The sequence below is a fragment of the Rhincodon typus genome, chromosome 22 (genome assembly GCF_021869965.1).
Source record: "Rhincodon typus isolate 14 chromosome 22, sRhiTyp1.1, whole genome shotgun sequence".
NCBI lineage: Eukaryota > Metazoa > Chordata > Chondrichthyes > Orectolobiformes > Rhincodontidae > Rhincodon > Rhincodon typus.
This window is the reverse complement of record NC_063353.1, coordinates 49652871-49666140: the sequence shown is the minus strand read 5'-3', so window position 1 is coordinate 49666140 and position 13270 is coordinate 49652871. Positions and strand designations below refer to the sequence as shown.

The window sequence follows — 13270 nt, the reverse complement described above, 5'->3', positions numbered from 1 at the left end:
ACTTCGGGGGTTATGAGGAGAGATTATACAAATTAAGCTCATTTTCTCAAGACTTTAGAAGGTGAAGGGCAGATCTGATCAAAGTCTTCAAGGTATGGACTAGTTGGACCAAAGGGTCTGTTTCCATGCTGTGTGATTCTATGACTATAACTCTATGACTATTAATAGGAAAAGACAGGGTTAATAATGATAAGCTATCTCTTGGGAATTCTAGAACTATGGGGCAAAGTTTGAGAATTAGGGCCAGACCGTTCAAGAGAGGTGTTAGGAAGTACTTCTACACACAAAGGGTAACAGATGTTTGGAACTCTCTTCTACAGTTGATGCTGGATCAATTATTAATTTTAAATGAGAGATAGAAAAAATTTTATTAAGAAAAAGTAGTCAGGGATAACGGGGAAGGACACGCATTTGGAGTTAGGCCACAGATCAGCCAAGATCTCATTGAATGGTGGAAAAGGCTTGAGGGACTGAATGGCCTCCTCCAGCGTTTCTATCAGTTTACATTGAAGGATGAATGTCTTTGTTAAAATAGTTGTATTAATATCACATAATTAATCTCAATCCTGACAATTGTAACCCTACAGCTCAATGTCTTACCTCTTCTTTATGATCATCAGTCTGTCTATGAAATTGCCAGTATGCTATAGCTCGCTGTGATTTCGGGACACATTCCAGAAAGGTGGTACTGTTCTCCACTCCATAGATAATCTTTTCCTCCATATTCTCATGCTCATGCAAATTGTCTGAAGGAAGAGAAGGCATCAGCAAAACTGAGAATAGATCCACCCAGTAAACATTGTTGGATGATCATACTCCATAGTAATATCAGGACTGGCTGAATAGTGCAGGATTAACAGTGTTTCCTGACTCAATTACTTCAATCATTGACCATTATTGATCACTCGCTACTTCTTGCCATATTAGGTAGGTCTTTATGAGATGCTGTGGTCCCATAGCAGCAACGGAATCAGGAACAGCCGGAGGCCATTTAACCCCTCAAGCCTGCTATGCCATTCAATAAGGCACGGCTGATCTGATTGCAACCTCAACTCCATTTTCCTGTACACCCCCCAATTATGTTTGGCATTGTCATTAATCAAGAATCAACTCTGCCTTAAAAATACTCAGTAACCCTGCCTGTGCCTGCACTCACCCCCCTACTCCTCACTTGCCCCCTGCCCAACCTCCCACTTCTCTCTGGGGAAAGGAATTCCAAAGATTTATGACAATTGAAGAAAAAGAATTTCTTTTATGTCTCAATCTTAAATGGAAGACCTCTTACTTTTAAACAGTGACCCCACCCTGCTAATTTTTGTTTATCCCAAATGGGAAAATATCCCTTGAATGTTGACCTTATCAGTTCCTCACAGGACCTTATATGTTTCACTGAGATCACCTTTTATTTTTCTAAACTCCAACAGATATAGGCCCAATTTGTCCAATGTTTGCTCACGAAATACCTCCCTGAACTGAGATATTAACGGAGTGATCATTTAATGCAATACTTCTAATGCAGGTCCATCCTTCCTTAGTTAGGAAATGTTACGGTTGTATAAGAGCATCAGACCTCGGAGGAACTTGGTGATGATGTTTTAGAGTTGCACATCACTAAGTGTAAATAGCACAGTTTGATTGGAATTAGGACAGAGACCACAGGACTAGGCTAAACTACAAAGCAGACAACACTAAACAAGACTACACTAGATTGGAACTTTAGAAACTCTTGAAACCAAATGGACATGAACAGTGAAAGAAGATAGTTTAGTCCTTGCCTCATGGAATTATAAGTCAGAGTCTGATATGTCTATAAATGACCACATACAGCAGTATTTACTATTACAGTGTAATAAATAGTGTCACCTTGAGGTCTAAGCCTGAAGACAGTTTTAAGCCAAGTCAGTAAACTAATTTATTTAGTTTAATGTAATAAATGAATATATACATTCAATGAATTTCAAAATTATACCCCTATCAACACAGAAAATCATAAAGGCTCAGTGGTTAGCACTGCTGCCTCACAGCGCCAGGGACCTGGGTTCAATTCCAGCCTCAGGCAACTGTTCGTGTGGAGTTTGCACATTCTCCCTGTGTCTGTGTGTGTTTCCTCCAGGTGCTCCGGTTTCCTCCCACAGTCCAAAGATGTACAGGTTAGGTGGATTGGCCATGCTAAATTACCCATCGTGTTCAGGGATGTGTAGATTAGGTGTGTTAGCCATGGGAAATGCAGGATTACGGGGAAAGGGTAGGGGGATGGGTCTAGATGAGAGGCTCTTAAGTAAAATAAAGCACTGCAGATGCTGGAAATCTGGAACAAAAACAGAAAGTGATGGTGAAACTCAGCAGTTCTGGCAGCAAATTTTTTTTGGGAGAAAATAGAACCCAGTGATGAAGAGTCACTGAACTCAAAACATTAACTTTGTTTTCTCTCCACAGATATTGCTGAGTTTCTCCAGCAATTTTCTGCCTTTGATACATGATGTAGAGGTGCTGGTGTTGGACTGGGGTGGACAAGGTCAGAAATCACACAACACCAGGTTATAGTCCAACAGGTTTATTTGAGATCACAAGCTTTCGGAGCACAGGCCTATGTGCTTCTCTCCACTTCACCTGATGAAGGAACAGCACTCCAAAAGCTTGTCATTTCAAATAAACTTGTTGGACTATAACCTGGTGTTGCATGATTTCTGGCTTTGATATACAACTTTAATTGCTGGTAAAAGCTGAACTCCCTCTTGAGGTGTCACTCCAGAAATCACAATTTGTTGGCTCTGAAAGGGGGCAGTTACAATGCTTTAAAGAGAAGAAATTAATAAACATCTTGTTAAAATTGGTAACATTCTCAATTTCCACCCATTCACTGACAACAGGTCATTTTCAACATTGTATTAAAAAAATCAATCCTTTGAAAATTCAACAAACATTCCATCAAATTGAGAAAATTAGAGACTGAAACATATGTCCTGATATACAGAGCAATCACAGTGAGCTGTAGGCATTCACAAACTTTCAGTTCCTAAGTTAAATTAAGAATGCTATTTTCTATAAACTAATTATAAGATATCTTCAAATTGACATGAAAGATTTAATTTCTCTCACATACACCCCCTTGTGGATTCAGTTGCATTGGGAGTACCTTCAATGAACTGCCAGAGGAAGTGGTAGATACTGGTACAGTTATAATATTTAAAAGACATTTGGAAAGATTTGGAGAGATATGGGCCAAATGCAGGCAAGTGGGATTAGTTTCGTTCGGGAAACTTGGTCAACATGGTTGAGTTGGACTGAAGGGTCTGTTTCCGTGCCGAATGATTCTATAACTTTGTAAATTGGAAAAAAACACTTCATGAAGAATGGCATCGCCCTATCTCCATTGGTGGAGGATGGGATTAGAGTCAGGTATTTGTGAATGAAGCATTGGCCGTTGGTTATTGTCCTGAAGGTGGGATGGCAACGAACAGAATATTCCCCAAAGGTGACGGACTTATACATCCAGCAGGTGGTTTCCCAGTGGCTGATGGGAAGCACCCTGTACTAATCACCCCCACCTCCCCATACACTGCCCTATACGGGAATCCCTGGGCTACAGCTGCTGCTGGTCACCTTCCTGTAATGCTGTTTTCCTCCCCGCACTGGGGTAGCCTCACAGTCGCTGTCAGAGGCTACCTCAAGATGGGGGCTCTCCTCTCACCATCCCCCTTTCTGAAATCATTCAATCTCTCCCCACTCTTCCCACACCCCACAGTGTCCTCACTAATCCCTCCAAAGCTGGGAGCATCTGATTATCCCTGAGGACTTAATTCAATGGTGGTTCAGAAGGTTTCTCCTCTGTGGCTGACACCAGGATGATCTCCCAACTGCTGAGCTGATGGGTGGACTGGCATGAGGAATCAGAAATGATCCCAATCCATGACTGCTATCTTGGGTCGGAAGAGACTCCCTGAGAAATTGTGTAAATGCCATCGAAGTATCTTCTGAGTGGTAAAAATATATACCCCGTCACTTCCTGCCTTCCTGCTGAGATACTGTTCTATGGGAATAAACAATTATCCAGTATATCAACAATGTAGCCAAGTTTTTGCATGATCTTAATGAAGAGATTTACTAAGTGATAGTTACTCAATTCCAATGAATTGGAAGATCACATGGATTCTCTCCATTCAGAGTCTGGGAGAAATAATGAGTGGTTTGATCCTGATCTCCTCTCCCTAACTAACAAGAAACTGGGGCAAAAGCAGAAGTTGCTGGAAAAGCTCAGCAGATCTGGCAGCAACTGTGAAAAGAAATCAGAGTTAACATTTCGAGTCAGGTGACCCTTCCTCAGAAGTGAGGCAACTGAGACTTCACCCCATTGCCAATAGCTGCCCTGGTTATGTGAATCATGCTTCTTCCCCGCTGTTATCAGAATTATGAACAGACCTCTCATATATTAGAGTTGATCTTTCTCGGCACCTTCTCTGTAGCTGTAACACTATATTCTGCATTCTGTTCTATTACCCTGATGTATTTATGTAAGGTATGGTTTATCTGGATAGCACCCAAAGCAATACTTTTCACTGTATCTTGGTACATGTGACAATAACAAATCAAATCAAATCCAATACAGACATAGGGCATTGGCCTTGGAGGGAGAACAATTTAAATTTATAAGAATGACACCAGGACTTCAGGGGCTAAATTACAATGAAAGTTTATACAAATTAGACGCATTTTCTCTTGAATTTAGGAGGTTAAGGGGTGATCTGACTGACGTTTTCAAGGTATTAACAGGAAAAGACAACGTGGTTAAAGATCAACTATTTCCACAGTGTGGGGATTCTAGAACTAGGGGGCATAGTTTGAGAATTAGGATTAGATCAGACCATTAAGAGAGATGTTAGGAAGCACTTCTACAGGTAGATGTTTGGAACCCACTTCTATAAATGGTTATGGATGCTGTATCAGTTATTAATTTTAAATGAGAGGTTGATAAAGTTTCATTAAGCAAAGATATTAAGGGATATGGACCAAAGACAGGTATATGGAGTTAAGCCATAGATCAGCCATGATCTCATTGAATGGCAGAACAGACACAAGGGACTGAATAGCCTACTCCTGTTCCTGTGTTTTCTATCTTGCTATAGAGTTTTAATAGGGGAGAGTGTATAGTGCAAAAAGGAAAATGAGAACATGCAGCTTAAAAAGTCCTTAGAGTCTTTGAGATGTTAGCTTTAACCTAAGTCACTGCTCACTAGCAATGGTGAAACTTGTAAAAGCGATGTACATTTCAGTGAATGGAAGTTTCTCTAACTTGAATATTCACTGCACCCAGTATCTCAACAGGCTCAGAGAAAAACAGGGAGAGAGATCAGGCTTTCAAATCTACTTCATTCTTCTCTCTGCTCTGTCCAAAAGCATTTCCCTAAAATAAAGTGCATTTGTGTATTCCTCTGCTGGGTTAATTGTTTTTTCAAGATGGCTAATCTGTAGACAGGTCTTACATCTTACTGTGTTGAAACTTCCAGAGGGGTGCAAATCACACAGAAGAGTCAGATTTGAATGAATGGTTTCAGCTGTTTTGTGATGTTAATTTTAGTTCATGCTGGGCCTGGTTTCATGAATTTGGTTCAGCCTGGTTAGCTCAGCACTTTGGAAGTAAACCATTAAATCCTGGGGATTTATCGACTTTCAGCCCATTAATTTCTCCAGTGCAAACTCCTCACTAATCCTAATTTCCTTTAACTCCTCATCTTTCTAGTCATTTGGATCTCTGCCAACTACCTCAAGGAAGACAAATAAAAAGTAATCATTTGGCTTTTTTTTGTCATTTCTTTATTCTCTATTAAACATTAGACATGCGTCAAACAGGCCATTGACAATAGCTCATGGGATGAATTTCTACCTGAAACCTACTGAACTGCAACCAACAGTGGGATAACCAACACCTTGACTGCAGACACATTTACAACTGGAGATGAATTATTCCTCACATTTCAAACTTCTGATTATTTAGGGACTCTAAAATTTAACATACTCTTATATGGCTTTGTCACATAAAAGTCAAGAGGTTTAAATAAAAATACATAAACTCATTGGAAACCATTAAGGCGCTGTTTTGAAACTTCAGTTGTACTAAAGAAGAAAAAAAGAACAGAGAACAAGGGTTGAAAGAGGGATTAAGGTATCAGCCAGACAGTATTGTGTTACCCATTACATGGAATATAGAGAGGAGGAAGGATTATGAAGCCAGTTCTAACTCCTTCATATGGTTCTGTAATAGGAATATGAAACCCATCTTATCCTGCACAGATTGAGAGAGGTTTAAGGGCTTATTATCGTTATTCATGAAGAATACTTGGTGCTTATAGATTACTATTCAAACTTTTGCTGCATTCTGGAGACAGATTATGATAAACTATCTTCCAGCACTGCAATCTGAAGCTAGCACTGTACACAATAAGAACCTATCAAAAAGGGATCTGAAGGGTTGACCGCACCTACCATTCCAATGAATGTGAGTACATAATAGAAGCCAGTATTACTGAGGAATTATTGACAGTTTCTATACAGTCAGTAAGTATGACGCAATGTTAAATTTCTTGATTTCCAGGAAAGTGTTGCTATCTGTCCCTGCACCAGGATAATTCCATATTCAATACCAATAAAGACAACATATTACAATAAAACATCTTTGGGAAGGTCTGTGGTTTAGTTCATAGTTATTGAATAAATCATCCATCAGCTAAAACCCTGACATTACTAAACTAATTATAAATGTCTCACTGCAGTAAAATTGTTTTTGTGCTTGGACAAAACTCCACTATAGACAGCGAAAGCCTTCAGCTTTCTATAATGCAGAAGAAATACCAGAAAGTAGTGTTTGAAATCTACACCCCATAATGCTAATTTCTAAACAGATTCAGACTTAATTGCTTTGTGTATTGTTTAAACTGTGTCAACATTCCGGCTATCCAAAATTCAAACATCTGCAAAAATATTTAACTTTGTGTACAAATATTGCAAACACCATCTCACCCTTTGTGTGATATGCAAATGACTGTTATGTAATGCTACAAAGGATTTAACATCTTTAGTTTCTTTTTATAGAATCCCTACAGTATGTAGCTTTGTAAACATTTAATTTTCTATAAACACATTTTGCATTGGACAGGATTGATTCATTTGGCATCAAGTCTATGAACGGGTGGACATACCACATGTGCGATGGGAGATACAACTCCAGGGTTAGGCTCATCAGCCATATAAGGGCCGACAGAATTCAGGACCAGTGACACTGACTTTCCTAGGTGGATAATCAGACTCATCAGCAAGTGACTGACGATGTCGACGACTTTCAGTACAAGTGCAAAGTTTATAAATGGAAAAGTTCCAGCAGGGTAGGACTTGAAGCACCTAAGAAAAGCTCTGTTCAGAGTTTTCCACCAGAGGGCAGCAGTGCCCAACATTTAGCTTCTGAATGATAATCACAGTCTGGAGTTGTTAGGGAAGCTCTGTTATCACTTCTTTTACAGTTTCTCTAGACTGAAACAACCACGCACTTTATACTGGAGCAAGCAACTTACAGGGTCTATCTTGAGATATTTTGGGATTTTTTTTAGCAACGTTTGTGGAATGTTGGTGACGAATTCAAAGTCCCAAGCAGAGTTGGCTGCAGTGAAAGTTAGTGAACAACCAACTGTAGTTACTGAAACCAGCATTTAGTGATCTGCCAGCTATCAACATGTTCAAGGATAAGATTGAAGTGAATGGACTAATATTACTCCACAATGATGCATCTCTCACGTCTCCATTTCCATTTTACTTCTCTCTGGTAATTCTTAATTTACCACTTTTCAATTGTTACGATGTGAAGGGAAGTTGTTTCCAAGCAGCACCATATTAAATGTAGACACAGAATGAAATTGACCCACACCCTATGGTACAGGTGAAATATTTCTGAAGTTGGGAGAGGGATGATTGGTTACCATTGGAGACATTAAAGTCTAAAGATGAAACTGGTGTTGCGGTGCTCAGTCACAACTTGGCAACAACACAAGAAATACTTCTCAGCAAATGCTCAGTCATTTCTTTATTAATTGTAATGAGATCACTGGCACTGTTCCCACAGAGGAGGAAGGAATTTATTTACTTCCTAAAGCCATTATTCGTGTTGATAAATTGCACTCTTTTAAACAAAAGCCTTGATATGGCAAATCAGAAATAACTGGAGAAACTCAGCAGGACTGGCAGCATCAATGAGAAGGAAACAGAGTTAACTTTTCAGGTCCAGTGACCCTTAATCAGAGCCTTCTGAAGTGCCACTGGACTCAAAACATTAACTCTGTTTCTCTCTCCACAGTGTAACATGTAACATGTGCAGTTGTGGTCACACTTTGTAGGAAACATATGAGGATCCACAGACTGCAGCAATTGGAATGACACCAGGGATCACATACTGGAGTTAGAAGATCAGGTTAAATAGGTCTTGTAGCCTTTGAAAAAAAGGAAGATTTGAGGTGATCCAATAGTTGTCAAAGATTAAGGGCAACAACTAATTTAATTCAGGCACATTATGCACATTTCCCATGAAAGCGAGAGAGTCAAGGAGAAATTAAAAATTTAGGCTTAGAAGGTAAGTCAGACAGGAGGGGAGCTGACGGCTTAGTGGTGTTATCACTGGGCTGTTAAACCAGAGACCCAGGTAATGTTCTGGTTCAAATCCTGGAGTGAAATTCAATAAAAATCTGCAAATTAGAGTGACGTTTCAGGCCTAGACCCTTCATCAGATTTCTGATGAAGGGTCTCGGCCCAAAACGTCAGCCTTACTGCTTCTATGATGCTGCTTGGCCTGCTGTGTTCATCCAGCTCTGCAACTTATTATCTCAGATTCTCCAGCATCTGCAGTTCCTACTATCTCTGCAAATTAGAGTGTTTTTTTGTCAATTGTTCACTCGTCATTTAGGGATGGACTCTGCCATCCTTGCCTGGTCTGAACTATATGTGACTCCAGACCCATAACAAAGTGGTTGACTCTTAACAGCACTCTGGGTAATAAGTGTTGGCCTAGCCAGTGATGTGGAATGAATTTTTAAACAATCCTTTGACAAAATAGATGGGATTGATGAAGAAGTTACTAATCAGGCATTTTAAAACAGTTTCAGCAGAGAATCATAATGAGGTGAAGTTGCTGCAGGAGAGATGGAGGACTGGGAGAGGGGTAGTGGAGAGTGGTTGTTTTTTAAGACAGGTGAAGGCTTTCACTCCTTCTAATTCTGCAAGGAACATAATTTGACTTACTTTAGAGTGTTTTTTCAAGTGGTTATGTGCCTAGTTATGTAGAGTTTAGACATCACCAGCTCTGACAGTAGGAAACAGATTCAGGTGCTCAGGTCTACCATTACTGCAAGAACAGTGTCACCAATGTGTAACATACTCAGTATAGGCAGTCAGCAAGATCACTTATAAAAATAGTCTTGATCAAATTAGCGGTGACCTGAATAAATTGACCATTGGCCTTAATCCTGCTACACTGGGCAAATTGGATCCAAAAAGTAAATTCCGAACACTTCTACGCATAGGTAATATTTCACTATGAAATAAGAAGTGCTCCCATGTTAACCAAGTTATAAAGTCAATAAGGTTATAAATCATATGCAGTATTTGACTAGATGTGTTTGATCACAGATCCTAGCACAGTGCTTGATTGCTTTAGCATTTGAGAAAGCTAAAGGGAATACTATCTACTCTGAAAGTCAGATGAAAAGGAACAGGAAATTTGGGTTAAGTGTTTTCAGGAATAGACAATAGAGGGTCAGAGAGAGAAGGGAAGATATTGAATCCTTCACAGATTAGATAAGACACAGTTTTTGACCATCTCTGTGTTTTGGTGCAGCTTTAACCTCTGACTTCCAACTTAAAACTGATACTTAGGATTCTGCAATGTTTCACCAATATTTCATCAAAAATGGAAACAAATTATTTATCTATGCTTCATCCGTCTGAATTGTAAATGTAAAGCACATCATTTGATAGAAGAATTGTTCAGAAATGTTAGAATGTTCAATCTAAATCAAAAGAGTCATCATGAGCTTACCGTTGTGATGTTGATCAGAACACTGGGTGAGAGGGTCACCATTCCTGATGTCTTGTCTTCTGGTACGTCTGGAAAAAGAATGATCAAAGTGAGGTCTGGCAGGTTCTGCCCTTTTGATGGAGGAGATTTTGCTTCTATGCAAGGTTATCTTTTTAGATCAAATCCAGGATTGGACAATCCCAATCAGCTGGCCACAGCTGGGGATCTTTAAGAAACCACTACATCAAGTTGGTCTAATCTTTAGAGTCAAATTAATTCAGAACTGAATGGATCAGTTAAAGCTTTGCATCGTGAGATAAATGCATAATACTGTAGATGATGGAAATCTAAAAAAAAAACAGAGAATGCTGGAGAAACGCAGCAGGTAGTTGCTTCAAGTTCTGAAGAAAACACATACCAGACTCACAAAGTTAACTCTGTTTCTCTCTTCACAGATGCTGCTGGACCTACTGAGTTTCTCCAGCATTCTCTGTATTTGCTTTCTATCCTGAGATTGTGGCCCCCTGAAATGAACCCCTTAATCTCCAAGCCATAGCTGTACAATACAACCAGGGTGGGTTAAACAATATTTTATAAAATCCAGACACTTCATTAACATCCCTTAGAGATGAAAATTTGCCATCTTTACTGGTTTGGCCTACATCTGACTCCAGACCCACAGAAATGTGGTTGACTTTTAACTGCCCTCTGAGGCAATTAGAAACAGACACTAAATGCTGGCCCAGTTAGCAATGCCCACATCTCATCAATGAAAAAACATTAAACCTTCAATATCTGAACTCTTCCTGGCTGTAGCATTGCATATGCTTCTGAATTGCAATGTTGAAAGTACCTATTATACACAATGCATGAAAATAGCTCCTGTATTGCTTCATTGACTTGGTGATATATTAACCCTGATTCTGACCCTAGGTGTTAGGCACCGTCAAATTCAGAAGCTAATCAGCTGAAATGTGAGTCAATATCTTCTCGTTGCATTGAATATGTATTGATGAACAGCACAGAAATACAGGCTCCACGGTCACTTCGTGATAAGAACACAAGAGGATAGAACCAGACAAAGTCATTTGAGTAATTAAGTCTCTCTCCCCACAGCCCCTCAAACTATCATGGGTCTTCCCAGAGATAGTAGGAACTGCAGATGCTGGAGAATCTGAGATAACAAGGTGTAGAGCTGGATGAACACAGCAGGCCAAGCAGCATCAGAGGAGCAGGAAAGCTGACGTTTCGGGCCTAGACCCTCTGACATTCCACACAGGAGACGGTTATTGTTCAAAGTATCGTATCCCAGCACCCAGTGTTTTATAAAGTGTTGTAACCAGCTCCACCTGTACTTGACCTTTGAAAATCTCTTTCCTAATTGATAGTCATCCACTTTTATCCTTTCGAAAAGGTAAAGTTAAGTTTGTTAATTTTAATTGATTTTACACTGAGTCCATAATGAGCATTAAAAACAAATAATTAAACCACATTTCTGGCTGATTAAACATATTTCTGTCTTTCAGTTCTACAACAGTGAGGCAGATCTGCAACATTTTCAAAACATGAACCAATCTTCCTTCAAAATGTTTTTCCATTAATAAAAAAACAGCTTGATGGCACTGCCTTTATAATTTCTTTGATATTCTGTTCTTTAGCCTTTTCATTACGTTCCAAAAGCGACATGCTCAAGCCCCCACATAGCATTCCAAAAGTTACCTAAAAGACTTAAATAATGTTTCCTTTCAACTTGAAGTTGTAGGTGTGGGATGAATGCAGTTAGTGTTCTGATTGTAATCACATTTTTACTGACTAATAATTTGTCAGTAAACATTGATAGCCATGTTCTAATGTGATATAGTTCTCTTTTCTTTGTTAATGTTATCCCTGTCCTGGTATCGGTGTTACCCATTTCTGTTTAATTCCTCTACACTTATCTCCAGATGTTGGGCTAGATCTATCTAAATCTCTAAACCAGATCTCTTTACATGATGATACGCAGTGTAGTATTTGTACTTGATCACATCATTCACCGTCAGAAAGATCTATACTGTATGTGCACATTCCTAAACTATTGATGAAAATGAAGGGGCGGCTCAGTAGCTCAGTGGTTAGCACTGCTGCCTCACAGTACCAGGGACCCAGGTTTGATTCCACCTTTGGGCAACTGTCTGTGTGAAGTTTGTACATTCTCCCCCTGTTCGCGTGGGTTTCCTCCGGGTGCTCCGGTTTCCTCCCACAGTCCAAAGATGTGCAGGCTAGGTGGATTGGCCATGCTAAATTGTCCCATAGTGTCCAGGGATTGTGCAGGTCAGGTGGATTAGTCATTGGAGATACAGGGTAATAAGGTGAGGCGGGTGGGTCTGGGTGGGATGCTGTTCTGAAGGTTGGTATGGATTCAATAGGCCAAATGGCCTGCAGGTCTTCCAGTCTGTTGGGATACTATGATTCTATGAACAGCAGATAAGTCCCTCTAAAATCTTCCTCATTTCCTGTTCTTCGTTTATTATTACCTTCTCATTTCTATGGGAATCTAATTTTCAATTCACACCACAAATATTCCTTAAAATAAGAGATAAATATTAAGAGTATGGCAGTGGAATGAATTGGAGAGTTCGCCCAAAGAGCCAACACAGTAACAGTGGGTAGAATGGCCTCTTTCTGTTCTATAGATTTCTCTGATTGATATAGTAGCATTCTATAGCTGTCTCACAAAGAGTTCCACTTGAAAGGATGATCGACAGTAACAGACAAGCTTGCAGCTAAGCTACATTTCTAGCTGAGCTTTTATTGCATGTCATGGCCAGTTCAATGTTATTGTAAGTCTCAGAGATCAACAGTTTACACAAATTTCCACCCACCTCGATATTTATATCACACCCTATCTATCTGAATTTGAGCTTGTAATGATCTGGTCAAACTGAAACTTTCCAATGCAAGTATTCAACTTTAAAACATGGAAACAAGGAAAATAGACTGGGATTCTAATCAGGATATTGGCACATATTAGATTGATTCAGACAAATTTGCTCTGACAAGTACAATAGATTATATTAATCCCCTTGGCAGGATACAAACAAAAACAGAATGTAATCCAAAACAATGTCTATTCAAACATTTGAGATAACAAGGTGTAGAGCTGGATGAACACAGCAGGCCAAGCAGCATCATAGGAGCAGGAAGGCTGACGTTTCGGGCCTAGACCCTTTGTCAGAAATG

The 13270-nt window shown here is 39.6% G+C and overlaps 1 protein-coding gene across 1 annotated transcript in view; it reads right to left on the bottom strand.

Moving 5' to 3' along the window:
- sema3ab (sema domain, immunoglobulin domain (Ig), short basic domain, secreted, (semaphorin) 3Ab) overlaps positions 1–13270 on the bottom strand; it is a 151504-nt gene that overhangs the window by 11455 nt on the left and 126779 nt on the right. The window contains exons 14-15 of the mRNA XM_048610187.1: positions 10073–10140; positions 601–746 (exon numbers count right to left, since the gene is read on the bottom strand). Of these exons, the coding sequence (XP_048466144.1) occupies positions 601–746; positions 10073–10140 (214 nt within the window). The remainder of the gene's footprint in view (positions 1–600; positions 747–10072; positions 10141–13270) is intronic.